The sequence below is a fragment of the Hippichthys cyanospilos genome, chromosome 11, assembly GCF_059441005.1.
Source record: "Hippichthys cyanospilos isolate Australia breed blue-spotted pipefish chromosome 11, RoL_Hcya_1.0, whole genome shotgun sequence".
Classification (NCBI taxonomy): domain Eukaryota; kingdom Metazoa; phylum Chordata; class Actinopteri; order Syngnathiformes; family Syngnathidae; genus Hippichthys; species Hippichthys cyanospilos.
The window spans coordinates 7,183,499-7,201,415 of NC_142379.1; the positions used below are offsets into that span (position 1 = coordinate 7,183,499).

A 17,917-nucleotide genomic window follows, 5' to 3' on the forward strand; every position below is an offset into this window, starting at 1 on the left:
CCATTTCATTGGGATTGAAAAAAAAACAACCCATGTTATGAAATACATGACAGAAGAAGTTAAAGCTCACAAAGTCATGATGTCGTGGGAAATATGGAAGCTCTGTGTGCTAACTGCTGATCTGCAAATAAAGTAAAAAAAAAAAAGGAAAAGCAAAATAATAATAACACAATTATTTTATTATTAAAAAAACTCCTTCATCTGTTTATAAATAATATTAATAACTAAGTCAGAGCATCCCAATAATATTCTTTGTTTTTTTTGCCTTGTAAGTGAGTGATTCAAATAAGTCAGTCTTGGTTGAAGAGGAGACTTATTGGCAAAAAGAAACAGAGAGGAAATCTTTGGAATTTTTGAAGCCTGACAAGACCATCATTATTCAAAGAAAGAAGAAGAGGCAAAACGGTTGATGATTACTCGAGCTCTTTGTTTCTTTTCCTCTCTTTGTCCTGCTCTCGTCCTTTTCACCCATCTCAACTCCCTGTGAGTAGAAGGGGAGCAATTAGATGGAAATCGTTAGCTCCTCAGAGATCATTGACTCTCATCTTCCTGCTCTATTCCACCGCCATTCTAATAATTCACTGATGACATAAGTCTGATTGTAATCTTACCTTGAACGCACACACATTATTGGACCGTGAAGAGCTGAGCGCGCGCACACGCACACACACACACACACACGCACACACACACACACACACACACACACACACACCCACACACACACACACACATATATATATATATATATATATATATATATATATATATATATATATATATATATATATATATATATATATTTCCTCTTCTTTTTTTCTTCAATTTAATGGTTCACATTGGGTAAGAGAGACACTCAGCCAAGACACAACAAACAAGATAACGCAATGCATGATTTGAATGAACTTTGTCGTCTAAGCACAATTTGTAGACACATTCTTCACATCATCATCAAGTGTAATGCTTAACTATTATTACAAAAAAAACTGAAGAACATCAATTTAATGAGGTAAAACAATTAAAACAAATCAATTGAATTTAGATTTTAATTCTTATTCTCGTTAGTATTACTGTTTACTATTGTACTTGAAGAATTATTTTCTTCAAATGTTACCAGCCTTGATTTCTAGTTCTATAAAGATGATGATTTCAGAATGAGCATCCTCACCATTTCCATTAAGTGCCGCGGGTGAAGATGTACATGATGGTTGAATTCTGTTTAAAAAAAAAAGAGAGAGAGAGAGAGAGAGAGAGAGAGAGAATAGTGAATATTATTTCAATGGTACCTGTTGTTTGAACATTTGTCACAGTTACATCACTCTGATTCAGCTTCTGCATTTTAGGCAAGGAAGAATTGATCTTGAGACTCCATCTGTTCCATCTGTAGAGTCTTGTTGCCAAGGACTCCGGGTCATATGCTTTACTAAAAAAGATAATTGGTTATTACACAACAAGGATTTGATAAAGGATGAAAATATCCAATATCATTCTACCAGTAGCTGTTAAACCAAATATGGAAATGGTGCACGAGTTGATTACAGTTTTTTCACATGCTTAAACTGTGAAAGTCATGCATACAGCACAATTGGTAATACCTTTAGCAACCATCACAAAACTACTCAAAGATTTGTAAACTAGAAAAACAAGCACTGCTTTGCACTGTGTTTACAATTTTGTCACACACTTCATGAAAATGTGTGAACACAACTGACTGCTTCAAAAACAATTTCCAAATGATAAAGACACTCCTTGCAAATTATATAAATGTATGGCAAATAATTACACTGTTCTGCCAATTGTCCAGCAACATTGTCACAGGAGTTAGCCATTTTAGATATTATTCCAGTTTACAATTATCTTGACCACTATAAATAAGAGAAAGGTAAGCTGTAGTAGAATGAAAGGAGCAGGAAGAGTGAACAGAGTGAGAATTAGAGGAGGAAAAAGTAGAGCACTTGGTGGAAAAAAAACTAAGGAGGAAGCAGGGGAGTAAGAAACATAATTATTGATGAAGGGGCATGGTTGCCATTGAGAATTTTGGAAAAATTCATTTATTCTATTTCTCAACTAGCCAATCCTTAGTTCACTCTATATTCTACCCCTCTACAGAATGCTGCTTATTTTGGATAATCCTGCAAACTGTTTTTCCTCTTACTTTTCATTATTATTTGTTTATGTGTGTCTGTGTTAGTAGATTTTAAAGTTTTTGTGCGTTCAGTATTGCAAATTTGGACTTTTTCCATGACTGATTTTTGTGTTGCACACTGCAGGTTGTATTGATTTTCTTATTTTGGGAACATTCAAATCATATCTATTTTTTCCTTTTTTTTCATACTCCCCTTTTGTGTTAATTTGCTATAGTTGGTGCTGTTTTCGGGGAAGCTTAACACCATTGCCAGTATTGTGACCATTTTCTTTCTGCTGGTTTATGCCGCCGTGGATTTGGCATGCCTCGCCCTGGAATGGGCCTCTGCACCCAATTTCAGGTAAGACAACAATCCAAACACGCACGCTGCTCGATTTTTTTCCGATCCACCACCTTCAAATACGCAGTTGGACATCGTACTTATCACACCCTCACACAGGTCACGTCTCGATAATAAAGGCAATACATAAAACTCCGTAAGATATATTTTTGTTGCGCATTTTCCCTTTTCCTCTCTAATCATACTCCCCTCCTGTTCTCTCTTCTCTACGGGTACCATTGTTTATGTGTGAAAGGGGTGCTTGTATTCCAGCTGGATGCTACTATGGCAACTGTGTACTAATTAAAAGACATAAACCTGGTCCCTGCTTATGGCCCCATATTGGAGAGGGACCAGCAATAAAACTGTTTGTGTTTGAGGCTGTGCAGTGTGAATTGGTCGTTCAAGTACCTGGGATTGGAGATGCTAAGAGATTTAAATTTACAATGTTTGTGTTTTGGCGCGCGGATTGTATTCCTTGAACACTAGCAATGATCCTGATTTATAAAAGCTCCCTAAAGCTGTGTTCACACATGAGGACAGAGCCGGTGTGTCTTTAGCCCAATGATTACATTGTGACACTGCTGGCATTTGGTATTTGAATCACTTTTTATGAGTCATTTCGTATTTCTGGTTGCCGCCGCTGCTGCTATCTGTCATTACAGATGTGCATCTCAAACCGCAGTAACCGGGACTGCTTTCCTAAGTCATACCTTCCAGGATTAAAACCTTCCTTGGGCTGAGCGATACATTCTAAACATGATAAGTGCAACTGCTTTTAATTTGTCACACTGGAGAGAAGCTGTTTAGGCACAGTGCATCACTCCCTTGTTATGACATATCACCTCCGGTATTGCATTTTGTATTATGGATTCCCCCGCAGTAAAGGCTGGATATTAGTCTTGAAATTTATGAGAATACTTGGAGCCTCCTAAGCACGTAGAGCGTGAGTGCGGTTATAGTCCAGATACCGAAACAGAAACGTAAATACAAAATTAAAAATGTCTGAAAAACTGTGAAAAGATTGAGCACTAGTACAAAACGACATGATTATATTTTGAATTTGAAAAAGTCTTTTCTAAAACTGTGTGTTTCTTTCATAAACCTACAAATATAAACATTATAATGGTTTCTTGAGTTTATTTTGACAGACCATTCTTTTAATATGTCACATCAGTTTTGCACATTAAAGTGAATTGAAATGGTGTTAATGATGCCAATTTAAAGACCACCTTTGAACATGCCTCATCTACTCTGCTCTTGTATATATTTTTTCTAGCGATCAACTGATATGCTTTTTTTCTGGGCCAATGCTGATAGTGATTGTTGGTAGTCAAGGAGGCGGATAAGCGATATTTAAAGCAGATATTTATTTCAAGGAATCAAGGCACACACACATATGAGAACACTTTTCTCTCACCATCCCTTCAGCGCGCTTCCTATCAAACCACTTAGTTAATTTCAGTCAACCTCTGTCAGAGTGATCAATCGTGTTGAAAGAAAGAATGTTTTATTTATTTTTTTCCTGAGATTACATTGCAACTTAGCATGCAAGGTCCCCACTGTTAACTAGCGTAGGTTAGCGTAAAAGACTAGCAGGATTTAAGACAAGTTGACAGTTTATCAGCCATAAGATTCATAAAAACAGGTCAATGTCAACATGCACCAATATGACACTCATCCCCGGAGTTAGGGTTAGTGTTAATTGGCCTATCTCTATTCATATATATTGAAATAGTAAATAAACACAAATAGTGCCAAATCAACATATATGGTCGTCATTGGTGTCGCTTCATGCCATCTTTTGTAGAACAGAAGATGTAGGCGATATTATGTATTTCTGAAGTTGTTTTCTCCTGGTCTTCGCCAGTCCTTTCAACCAGAAGGAAGTGCCTTCATAACTTGTGTTATTTGTTTATTTATAAGTCAGACTGTTGAGATACTAGATACCCCTATTTTTAGATTGATGCTATAGTCAACTGTCTAGGTATCGACCAATGAAAATTGGCCTGAAAAAAAAACACTATTGTGATAACTAATACGACTACTACCTGTGTACATTTTGATTTTAAATGTGGAGAATATATTAATTGGCAGTGAATAAATGAGGTGATGGCTACAATGTTTTTAACTGTTTGTTATATAAAGTTCAACAGTGTTAAAGTTGTCTTATTCTTTGTTAATTCTGAAAATTGTGTCTTGTTGACTTCTAGTAAAGGCTGAGCATCTTATTTTTCATCTGTGGGTTTTTCCCCCTTATATAGTGTCTGCTTCTTTCATTGCTTCGTTCATTGTGCCCAGGCTGTCTCCCACGTCTCTTTCCAGGCGAAAAGAATTAAAAGCCATTTAGCACCATCTCTCCCGGGAGAGCTGCTCTGTAATTAGCATAACTAATTTAGCAGAAATATTTCCCTTTCCCTTAAATTTGGCATTGTGTAGGGGTGGGTTTGAAATTATGATGTAGCGGAAAAAATTTCTACTTGTTAAGTGTGTCTGTGTGCAAGTGTATGCCTGCAAAGGCAAACGGCATACAACAGGAGCGTAAAGGCATGCAATTTTGAGAATGGCTTTGTCCGAAGTGATGCTGGAACTTTTTTTTTTTTTTTTGGGTTCCTGATCATTGATGTGTGAGTAAAGCTGTCTGGTACCAGTATTGTGTGTGTGTGTGTGTGTGTGTGTGTGCGTGTGTGTGTGTTTCTGGTGTTATCTTTCAGTGTGATTAGGCTTCTGTGTGGGCTACAGCTTTATCAGTAGTGCTTCCAGCAATGCAGACTATTCCTTAAGGCCAGCTGCGGTCACTCTGCTGGACTGCATAAGGACACACAAGTGCCCGCGGAAGCACGTAATACAGCACACGCGGTACATGTAGCATTGCTTTGTCACCAAGCAAGATTTAATGTTACAGACCTCTGTCATCAATTTAAGAGGGATAACTTGCACAGTCTGTGACTGAGTAAATACTTTTTTTTTGCCTTATTGTAGGTCAGGGGTCCCCAAACTTTTTCTCGAGCCAAATAAATGTGACCTTCTCTGAGGGTCACTTTTTAACAAAAATGTGATGGTCGCAGAGCTGTATTTGCAGCTCTACCAAGCTTACCCGGTTATATATTCTTAATAGATTCATGCATTCATGCGTGTAAGTATCTTACGTGGATTGAAAGAAAAAAATCATAATGCATCTTTGTTATTGTTCAGGGCGCCAGAGAAAATGTGGAGTCGGGCCGTAATTTGGGGACCAATGATGTAGGTACTAGATGTCAAATCAGAATTGTCCAATGGCAGAACCTGTTGGCTTGACTTGGCAAAAATGTCCTTTTTTTCTTAGTATTGGGGCACCTACTGTATACACTTTGCATTGCGCCATTTTAGCTTTTTTATAGATGAGAATCCCATGCTAGCTGGTGCTTCCCACTACAGCTAATAGCATCCAGACTTGCTTAATAATGACCCTATATCATGGCTGGGACTTCAGATGCCAAGAAGGAGCAAATATGGCTGCCGCGATGTCATCTTTGACAGAAAGTTTCCATAGGCCCTTATAATTTGCTCAAATAAAGCCAATGTAACTGAAATACGATTGGATGCCATTTTTCCTGCTGCACCATATCTAAATTTTTCCTGGCTCTGGTAGTAAAGTTTAACTTAACTCACTGTTAATTCTCAGGAATTGGAAATTCTGACTAGAGAATTTTCTAGATTCAGTGGACCTAATTTTAAGAACTGACTTTCCATATTATGTAAGCAAGTAAAGATTAGCTAAATATACAACAAACATTGCGTGTTGTATTGCTTGACTAACAGTCTTGCTACTTAAAAGGGAAGAGTTTGAATTCTGTCACTCTCTCATAATGCTAAAGGTCATTCAGCGTCTTCTGTTGGCTGACGTAACGTCTCAGACACCAACTTTCTGTGTGTGTGCACACGCTGATAAGTAGGAAGTTTCTGTCCTAGCTTTACCATAATTATAACTTGAATCCGGGCACATGTCCAAGTCTTGTCGCCTGTTTTAATTTCTTGATTGGCAGTGATTCTCTTAGGCTACTTCTTTGGTGTCAGCAAAATGACATCAGCTGCTGGGGAACCACAGACAGGTGATGGGGTGAGAGGGAGGTGATTGTTTAGCGGTACCATTGTCGCTTATAATGAAACAGAAAGACGAGATGGATTGGTGGGGCCGTTAAGGTTAGCTTTTATCGTTATTACAACCCCTCTCCAATAAGGTGAAGATGGGGCTAAAAACGTTTGGTCAAAAGGTAAAAGCAAAGTTTGTAGTGAACCAATGTGATACGTTAGTGGATACAGGTCAAGTCTTTTAATGTAAGTAACAGGTACTATGTCGCTGAAAGGATTTACAGTGGATGCCTCTCATCACTGCTGTATTTATAAGGTGTTTTACTTATAATATATGCTCATTATAGACCATGTCACGTTCCATATTATGTAATTCTCTAGATTGATCCTCAGCCTCTTGTCTGTCTGCTACGTACATGTCAAATCAAGCCCTTTTAGTCATCCTACCACCCAGGAGCAAACTCAAGGTGAAGACTTCATAAGCTTAAGAAATAGCAAGCAAGCAAATCCTGCAAGAAGGGCGGCAGCATGCTTGGTTTACGTTCCCAAACATGGCGGATAAACTATTGCTTATGGAAGTACAAACACGGTACAAACACTTTCATGATTTGTCTGAAAAGGACTACAGTGACCTAAATACTGTAACCAACTTCTGATGAGCATGCCCGCTGGAAAGAGATTAGTCTGTTAAAAAAAAAAAATTGGAAGGATTTTGATCATGTGAATCTACTGGGATTCTCTACCTCTGTTATAGTGTTATTTGTATGCTCTTTTTACTGGCAGAATATCGTCTGACTGCGGGGGAAAGCCCCACCGAGTGTAAAGTGCTGCAAAATGCACGGCGTGAGATTTCGCGCATCTTCTTTCCACACGGAGCGTTCACGCATCAAGCATAAACCAAGCCACAGCAGCCTCAACTGAGGGAGTGGCACGCGATGACGATGCTGAAGTTGGCTTCGCGGGCGCTCCCAAGATTTCGGGTTTCAATTCCACCGTTAAAGCCTTTAGATGTTAATTTTTCCCACGTTTTCACATGACAAAAGCCTCTGCTAATATTGTATACTAGCTGTCAACTGAGACTTATTTTGGACATAATTGTGCAGCCCTAATGCGGTGTATATACTATAGATAATAATGGTCTGTTATCTGCTGTTTATTTTTTTTTTTAATCCAGATAGACTATTATAAATTGTAATTCAGGTTCAAGAAAGAGTTTTTTTTTCTTTGTTCCCTCCCAGGCCCACTTTTCGTTACTTCACCTGGCATACATGTGTGTTGGGCATCGTGGGCTGTGCTGTCATGATGTTTCTCATCAACTCTATCTACGCCTCGGCCAGCATTGCCTTCATGCTGCTGTTGCTTCTGCTGATTCACTACCTCAGTCCAACCTCCAGCTGGGGCTACATCAGCCAGGCTCTCATTTTCCACCAGGTTAGAAACACACACAATCACACACGCACAAATAAATACACACAGCACTGCCTCGTCATTATTACAGCAACTAAAACCTCACCCCTTCGACTTAAAAAATGTGTTCTTGCCAAGCAATCTCTTTAAAATGTTTATTGAGACACACAAACACAGACTATTGCCTCCCCAAGCCAAGTGTGCGCAGCAGACAACAACACACACATCAAACGGCGTCTTTCCAAATTCATACCCATTCATTGTTGTGCGGCCATCGATCATTTTTATATCAGCCCTAACTGACACACGCTGCATATTTTTCCGTCAATGAAGTGCTGCACTTGTACAAGCCCACTCATACATAACTTTATATCATACAATTCACTATGTCCTCTATAGGCGGGCCTGTTGCTCTCAAGGTGAGGCATCTCCGATGCCAACGAGGCCCGTTGCCAAGGCGATTCAGGGTAGTCGGGTTTGCGAGCAGTTTGTCAAGAGGCAGAACATTATTACAACCACTCAACTTATTGCACTTTTCTTCCTCCCCCCTCCTCCCTTTCCTTTTCTTCGCCTCACACAGATGCCTCCCTTCTCATCATCTACCTCCTCCTCCCTTCTCTGCGTTTTCTCTCACGCAGGGCAGTTCAGCAATTTAAATGATTGCACTCAGGCGCGGCAGAAGCAACATGTTTGCTTGGGAGTCAATAGGTTGCTAGGTATTCGTGATGTAAGATTAAATTACAAGGCTTGAAATAAGCTATTTCAAATAGCTGTTTGTGAGGTGAATTTGGGACTTTGTGCCGCATATTAACGCATTGAATTGCAAAACTGAGGATCAAGCGCCCAATGAGATGGTCCCGCATGGATTTCGAATGACAGTTCATTTTTGTCCAAGAGTGCCAGCTTTCAAAAGACTTCCAGGAGAAGAAAAAAAAAAGGCTAAACACATGTACAAGGAGTTTTCATATGTAGGGGGATGAAAACCATATTTTGGCAACCCAAGTCACAAATTTTCCTCCTGCTACCACATGTCATCAAAATACTCAGGGGGAGGCAGTACAAAAGTATAAAAATATTAAATACTGTATTTATAATATATACCAGTAATGTTTTTTTCACAATAATAGATTTCTGCATTTTTTTTAAGTTTAGTTCATCTTAATTTTAACTCAGGTTTTACTAGCTTTTTATCTTACATTTAACATAAATAAACAGTATGTTAAATCATAAAATATTTACCACTAAAATGCAGCTCCTATAAATAGGTCCTATAAATGGCTAATACACTTTAATCATCAAGAATAAAACTTTCGTCTCCCCATGGTACCAAGATGTAGAACATGTACCATTTTATTTACAAGTTTATGTAATGGCAGAAAATATAAACTTTCTACAACCCCTCTCCCCCCGAACTGCCCATATTCTATGGGAAGAACTGCAGAATATCAAGTTTTATGATGATGATGTTGATGATTATTATTTTTATAAACAATTAATCTTTGCTTCTTCACAAGAAAATACATTTTGCTGCTGTACTGAGTGTCAATTTAGGCAATAAAAACTGCTGAGCATATTTAGAAAATTTGCTCCAAAAAGTCAATGATTCACAAAAGAGCTCTGTCAGAAATTGGATATTTGACGCCTTGAATAAAAACTTCAGATTTTTTTAAAACTTTTAATGTGAAAACATATATAATTGCTGAAAACTGATCAGTTCCGTACTAGAAGAAAAAATGAATAAGACCTCCTTAATTTTGAGTATTTCTGTGAGGAAGAAATCTTTTTTTTTTTTGTGGTAGAAATCAATCAATTTTGATTGTACAGTAATGCCTTGCATTACAATGCATGAATAAAGGCAACTTGGCAATATTATGGGAAAGAACAAGGTGAGTCCTTACATTGTTTAATAAAGTAATTCTTACTCCTATCCCTTGTACGCACTTAAGGAACCTCCCAGAAGAGGATGGAGAAATGTATTAAATGCATTTCTCTAATAAATCAAAACTGCACTTTTTTTTGTTATGTATTTTCATCTTGGCCTCCAATTTTTAATGTCAAAAACACTAAATTATAGTGGTGTGTAGGACTATGTTATAATCGTTGTAAATATGTCAAAGTCCCAACAGCAGCCAGATTGGAAGAATGCCAGCAAGATGACTTTGCAGCAGAAAACCGAGACAGAAGCGCACAACAAAAACACACTAGAAGATAACAAGCTGCTGACAACAGTGTTAAAGAAAGACTTGTGGACAGAAAAAAAAAGCAAGCTGAAGACGATGGTATCAAGTTAAGAAATAGATGGAGACAGAATATAGGCATAGAGAGCGGATGAGTGATTGAGCAAATGTAGTGATGGATGAGACCGAAGAGACTGAAATGATGATAGCCTGATGGATGAGAGGACCAAAGAAAATGGGAAGATAAAGAAGACAGATGATTAGATGAGTCGAGGCAGTTGGTCTCCACCTATGAGACTATTCTTGGTTATTTGTTGATGAATGGAAATGTGGAATTACGAATAGACGGGCAAACATTTAGTCATTATCACCAGTCTGCTTATTTTCTTTTACATCGCACGGTTGTTCTGTGACATATTTATTTACAGTATGACTGTGCGTGTATGCAGGCTAATCGGTCAACTATGGCCAGTAAGGGAAGTCAAAAGCTTGAAATGTAACATCTCAACTTTTTACATGCTACTTTTAGGTACGCAAGTATTTACTGATGCTGGATGTGAGGAAGGATCACGTCAAGTTCTGGAGGCCCCAGATTCTGCTGATGGTTTCCAACCCGAGAAGCAGTGTAGGCCTCATCACGTTCATCAACGATATTAAAAAGAGTGGACTGTACGTGCTGGGACATGTCCAACTTGGAGATCTCAGTAAGAACAATCATATTAATGTTATTCTGAGAAAAAATAGAATTGTTTAGTCATATGCATAACAAGATTGCGGGAGGTAGAGTGAGAGATTTAATCAATGCTATCTGTGCTATAAAAAAATAGAAAATATATCAATACCTTCAAGTTTAAATGTACAGGGTACAAGTTCTATATGCATCCAGAGCATACACTTTATACTGCATTAATTCATAATTGTTCAATGTTGTTTTTCGTTGATTTCTTGACTGATTTTGCATTTTGTTGGACACAGAATAAAATATCATTTTCAATGTGTTTAGATAACAAAAAAGTGATATTTTTGTTGCATTATTTTTTGTGGTTACTTTTTCCACATATCTGTATAAGAATTTTGTTACAGTATCAAAAAAAAAAGTGCACGTGTTGGTTAAAATACTATATGTTGTTTTCCAAAAATATTGAAATGAGAGTTTGCTATGGTCGCCGACTATAAAATTACTAAGTAATAAGTACTAATAAGTACTTTTTGTACAGAGTGTAGTATGTACTCTCTGGTAATTGCAGTTGTGCGTGTGCAATCATGTACTCCGTTGTTGAAACGTTAACAACTTTAGATGCGTATGTATAATTTTGATCATGTACTTATTTTAAAAAATTCTACCTCATGCTGATACATAGATTTCATTTTCATGCGGGACTCGGAGCTGGCCTTGCATGAATAGTTCATAATCAAAATCACTTGAGTGTCTAAGTGTCGCCTGAGCACAATAGGGAGGAATGATATTTTCATTAGCAGATGAAGAGCCCTTCTGTAATTCGAACTGGCACTTGGTATTGAAAAATATGAGGGAGTTATTCTCACACACTGAGGGAACTTAAGAGGACTATGTTGTAATGTGTATACACCCTCAGTATTTTCAGGCCAGTCGTCGCTGTAGCTTTTGGACGTTGCACGTGGGCCATGCTCCGCTGATATAACATGTTATGCCGTTGACTGACACATATGCTTATTTTCCCGCACCTGCACTCACAGGCACATTACCCTCTGACCCTCTACAATCCCAGTATGCCTCTTGGCTGTCCCTGGTGGACCATCTCAATATCAAGGCCTTCGTCAACCTGACGCTGGCCCATTCAGTGCGTCATGGCATTCAGCATCTTCTCTTCATCTCCGGACTAGGTCAGTATCACTATGGCAAAAATATTCGCCAATGGGAGCACTTGTGAACAAACTTTCACATGTCATTTCATCAAGTCAGAGTGATTGAGAAAACAAGTTACATTTCATAGTCAGAGATGGTAAAAGTACTATATTTCAGTACTTAAGTAAAAGTACTGTTACCTATGTCGAAAAAAAAACCCCTCTTAATAAAGATTGAAATACTGAGGTCACTCCCTTATGTTAAAGTACAAAATTACCAACTTGAAAATGTAAATGTAGATTGATGTATTCCAACCCCAAAATAATGTACTTATTTAGATTTATTCATTAATTATTTTCCAAAACCATGATTTCTCATCAGTAGAATGAATCAGTAGCAACATGTCAAGCTGTATAGCTGGTGCTTCCAACAATAACAGTGGCCTGAAAATACCAAATCAACATATTCAATTAACAACATGATTCTAAAAACTATGAAAATGAGATTTAGGGTTTTCAAATTAACACCATTTCAAACAATGACTTGTTTTAACAGTGCCAAGCAAAAATGAGGAAATCCAAAACTAATGGTGTCCCTGAAATGCACAAAACCCCAAACACAAAAAACTAAGCAAACAATAAAACGTAAACCAATGATGAAACACGAACAAAAACCAATAAGACATTACAAGAGAGAAGCACGCAAGAAAAAGGGGCAAACAAGAATAAAATAGCTCACAGGAGAAAAAGACTACACAAGAAAAAAGGTGCACACAAGAAAAAGGAGCACACACATTTCTAAAGTGAGTGGTGCGGGTGAGAGAAGAGGTTTGTGGGCACATGGTTGATTGAACAACAAGGGGCAACTTGATGTCTGTATTTAAGCTAGTTTTTAATACATCTGCGTGTTCCAACCCTGCTGGTGACATCTATTTTTTTAAGTTTAAATTTTTTTTCTACATGTTTGCAATGTCTTGCGGACAATCAGTTGGTGAGAAGCAGCCGCTTTGTTTCGCGTCTTCATTGATGAACGAAACAGTTTGGCCCTAACTGGTATCGATTAACTTTTTTTTTTTTCTTCTTCTTATGTGCCATTGTGTGGCCCAGTCCCAAATGGGCCGAGGCACGGTCCCGGTTTGCGGACTGGTGACTGGGTATCACCGACTATCGCAGACTACCATACCTTTAAACTGAGTCTTCATTGAGTAAATCTTTTGGTCAATGATGAAGTTTGATCTTAAAGCCGCTAGTCTATGCTGGATGCCTTTTTCCTGTTATCAAACAAAGAAGGCTACTACAGCTTGAGCTTGACTTTTCAGTGCTCGGATTAATGGCATAGACCTGTCTTTTTGACGGTGAAATGGATCGCGCGCCGAAGTTGACTCGGGGAGGCATTCACTCAAACATAACTCACCGTGACGATGAAATCGGGACTCTAAAAAAACAAGTAGCTCCTTCCATACTTGGCAACAAGTCAGCCTTGTTATCTTATTTGTTCAACTATATATGATGTCCACTTGCCTTATCGTTCTCACCCACAGGTTCCTCTGTTCAATATTTTTTTTAAGCAATACCAGGAGTGCCTTTGTGCAAAATTACACCCGAACGTCACCATATCATTCATATACTCACATGGCTGTAAGACTAATTGGTTCAAATCTCGCTATAATCATCATGTCAATCAGATCCATTCCGATCAATCATATAAAAGGCGGAAAACGCTAGCTTTTTCCCTGAGCGACAATTTGAAAGGTAGGAGGAGCACCATCATTAAAACATAAGACGGGCCAAACTTCAACAACGTAAAAGCTGTACACTAACTGTTGGATCTATATACAGTACAAAGCCCAATTCTAATGAAGTTGCAAAATGTGAATAAAAAGAGAACTGGTATTATGTTTTAGTTTACATTTTATGAAACATATTTGGTCATTGGAAGTTTGTATAACACTTAAATGTTTTCCTTGTTAATTTCCTGGGAAGGTGAATATTGTCAAAATCCCACAGATAAACTTCTTATAGTAATGTTATTAAAATTCACAAGAAATATTTTGCCCCATTTAATAACCTAAAGATGGTTTGATCTGCGAATTTCCAGCCACTCTGCTAATTGATAAGTTAAATGAACTTCATTGTGTGGAAAAAACATCTGTGGCGCATTTCAGCATGTGGCTTTGTTACAAACAAATCATCTTGGCACACTAGCTGCATTTCTATTACAGTTTTTCACAAATAAAAACATTATTCAACCAATTTCAATCAAGTACAATTTCGGCTCATCTGTGTTTCCATTGAATTGTTTTTTGTTTGTGGGGTGCCAGCGAGCGCACAGCACAGTGTGCCTACACTTTCCCTGTGCTCTAGATTTAAGACTTAGTTAAGAACAATCCCCAGAATTGTTTAAAAAATACCTCCAAGGTGTTATTTTTTACTTCGTGGTGTGGAACGCTAGTCATGTGACTTCCCACGGACGTGATCTGGGCCGGTCCACATGACTTAGTCTTTGCGCAACATGCATTCTATGCAAATCTGAGGATCGGGAAAGGCACCTAGTGACTTGTTGGCTCCATTCTACATTTCAGGTGGGATGCGGCCCAACACTCTTGTTCTGGGTTTTTATGACGACAGCCTCCCAAAGGACAAGCTCTCCGTGTATCAGCCCTCGGATCTTTCGCGGCCCTCTCACGATTTAGAGAAGCGCCCGTCCCCGTTCCATTTCGCTTCTCTTCGATCCAGCGGTAGGGCTGCCAACGACGACGTGCATGACGGGAAGATTTTAGGGCCTCGGGAATATGTAGCCATCATTGCGGATGCCATGAAGATGCTGAAGAATGTGGTTCTAGCCCGTCATTTTAATCATTTTGACCGAGCACAGGCTCTGTCAGCTTCCTCCTCTCCAGGGAAGAGTTTTGTGTATGTCGACGTCTGGCCGGTCAACCTTCTGCGCCCAGACAGCACGAGCTACGTGGATACTTGCTCTCTGTTTTTGCTGCAGCTAGCTTGCATCCTCAATATGGTCCGAGCCTGGCGCAAAGCTACGCTGCGTCTTTTCCTTTGCGTGGAGAAAGGGCGGAGCATGAGAGGCTTGGAGGAGAAGCTGGGACAGCTGCTGAAAGAATTAAGAATCAAAGCTCAGATTTACCCCGTGCCCTGGGACCAGCAGGTGGCGCTTCACTGGCAGCGCCAAGGTGACTGGGACAAGAAACAATCATCAGAGTTGCACGATAACAACGAGGAAGAGAAGAAACAAGAGAAAGACGAGGAAGAGGATGAAGACGATTATGTCAACAGCTTCCCGAGTAACACCACACGCTTGTCTGATGACTACCTGTCGGCTGTCAATCAGCTGATCCTAGACCAGGCCCAGCCACCGCCGGCTGTGCGCTTCCTGTACTTGCCCCGCCCACCGGCTGACACCCGCCGCTACAATTTGTACTTGCACCAGCTGGAGCTGCTGACTCATGACCTGGGCCCCACTTTGCTCATTCATGGCGTGACGCCAGTCATCACCACTGATATCTGAACACTCCCCTTCCTGTCACGCGCCACGAGGCGGGACATGCTTCGTGTTTTCCTATTGGCCGATGAAACTGCTGTCTGTATTTGACTTGATGCTCAACAGCAGACTTGATAAACAGCCCTTGAAATCTGACCAACACCTAAGTACCACAATATGGTCCAAAACATTTTTTTTTGTTTTTTTTTTGTGAACACTTGAAGGAAGGGACTGTGAATTGTGTACCTAAAAAGATAATTAGCAATTAGTTTTGTGAAGGCTGACACAAAGACTATTTTAAGTACAATTTAGATAAACTGGGCATGGGCCAACCGTACGATAACCTTGAGCAAAAATGTCTCGCTGTTAAAATTACAGCTCTGTTATTTTTTCAATAGAGCACAATCCATTTTATTTTCAAACAAAATATTTAATAAAAATAGTCTTGTTTTTTAATTGTTCTTAGCAAGTGACCGTGAAACATCACTGGTAAGCTAATTTTAAGACTGACCTTATTATCGTCTATGCTTGCCAAGATAGAAAAAAAAATGCAATTGCCATCCATGTAATTTTCAGAGGCGACTTTTAGTCAACTTTGCAAGTACTAGTGATACCGTATCACCGAAATGCATCGTACTTCCATGATGCCCTCATTGAGGCGCTAGAATTTGAAAAAAAAAATCCACTAAAATGGATATATTTTCAAAATAATGTCAACTATTATCACGTCACCCTTAAAATTATACAGAAAGTAACTGGACTAACAAGAGTATACATTTGTGTTTTTGATCAAAAATGATCACTTACCTTTGCCTTTTTTTTATTTTGAAGTCGTGTTTTGAGAGCCATCTATTAAGATCTAAAAAGAGCACGGAGGACATGCCTGGCATCATAACTTGATTTCGATTTGTAAAGCTTCGTCCTGCGACTTAATTAGTTTAGACCTGCAAAGTGTCATGTCCTCCGGAGTAATGCTTAGGTCTGAAGGGCTCCATGCACACCAAAAAGGTTAAAAATAAAATCAATGAATGCCAATCATAATCTGCTCCATTTAAATGTCCCTTTTAGCAGAAGCAAAAAAAAAAAGTGCTCATTACTGATTATAGATGGTATTCGCAGTTATCGAAACCTTGACTTGCTGGTTATCAGCCCATGCCTAAAGTAAACAGTAGAGAAACAACGGACGTATCTTATGAATATGTAGCATAGCCAATGAGTACGAAATAAACAAGGAGACGCTACATTGGAGTGCATCCTTTCATCAAGATGGGGGGCCCTACCCCTTTTCCTCATATCATTCCATCCCACACCACTGAGAGCTTTCCGCTGGCCGATACAGTCTGAACTGAATTTTGAAGTGTCCTCTGGCTTCCCTGGTGGCCTCCTTTTTTTTTTTTTTCCTTTCATTTTTTTAGAGCCAGGTAGAGATAGGTTGCTCCTCAATTTTCCTAAAATGATCATTCCAAGTCGCCTTCAGATCAAAAAGTGCCCAGCGTGTTAGTGATCTAATTTGTGGAACTAGTCCGGCTTGTACAGGAAGTCTTACTTTCATCGCAAGTCTACTTGAGCTGCTTTGCATTTTATTGCGATAGGATGTTGTTTGTTTTATTTTTTTATCCCCACAGTCTTTTCTAATAATGTTCACAGCTCACAGTTGTTTGCAACTGCCAGGATTCTCTGCGATATTTAATTCATTGCTTGAGTACATTTCGAGTACTTTGCTAATTTTAGAATTGTTTGCCCCCAGTACAGCCTGATCAGTTTGAAAAATTAAGTAGCAAATTAGAATTCAACGTAAATGCAATTAGCCTTCTGCTAAAATTGTGACAGCAAGTGACCATTGATAAAGCACATTTACACAAGCTACAGTAATATTTACTACGATCTATTTAAAAATCCACTTCAAAACAAGCATGAATATTATTGCATCTTTTGATCCTACAAGTAAAAGTCTTCATCACATTGAACTGATGTACTGAATTCGGTGCTGACCGTTGAACTGAAATATTTATGGTACTCCTCATTTGACAAACGTCATTATACGTCTCTTTCTTTGTATAGCTTTATCATGCTTATTTATGAAAGTATTTTAGACTGCTTTTGATCTCTGTGAAATTCTAGATGAAGGTGCTCAAAAAATATGAATAATAAAGACTTACTACACCTCATTGATTGCTTTGCTTGATGACATTTATAAAATCAAACAATGACATTGTCCCTCAAAACTGCTTTTTGACTTTTTGACAATTGGAGTAATGACAAACTGATGAATCAGCTCACAAATGATTTATTGCTTAGATATTTGATTATTATTCAGTAGGATAGACAGATTTCTTCAAGCATGTAAATATTTATACATAAAACTGAGTGTGTGTATAGTGTATATATACTGTTTTTTCCACACTATAAGGCGCACCCTCAATTAATGACATATTTTAAAACTTTTTAAATCACAATATAGTAATACACAAAGTAAT

General features: G+C 38.6%; 1 protein-coding gene across 3 annotated transcripts in view; it reads left to right on the top strand.

Annotated features, from left to right (window-relative positions):
- LOC148415665 (solute carrier family 12 member 9) overlaps positions 1–17,602 on the top strand; it is a 41,262-nt gene extending 23,660 nt beyond the window's left edge. For all 3 annotated transcript variants that reach the window (XM_088427992.1, XM_088427990.1, XM_088427991.1), the window contains exons 9-13: positions 2,362–2,486; positions 7,775–7,967; positions 10,650–10,824; positions 11,837–11,983; positions 14,527–17,602. In XM_088427992.1, coding sequence (XP_088284118.1) covers positions 2,362–2,486; positions 7,775–7,967; positions 10,650–10,824; positions 11,837–11,983; positions 14,527–15,467 — 1,581 coding nt within the window. In that variant the 3' untranslated portion in view covers positions 15,468–17,602. The remainder of the gene's footprint in view (positions 1–2,361; positions 2,487–7,774; positions 7,968–10,649; positions 10,825–11,836; positions 11,984–14,526) is intronic.
- The last annotated feature ends 315 nt before the right edge of the window (positions 17,603–17,917 follow it).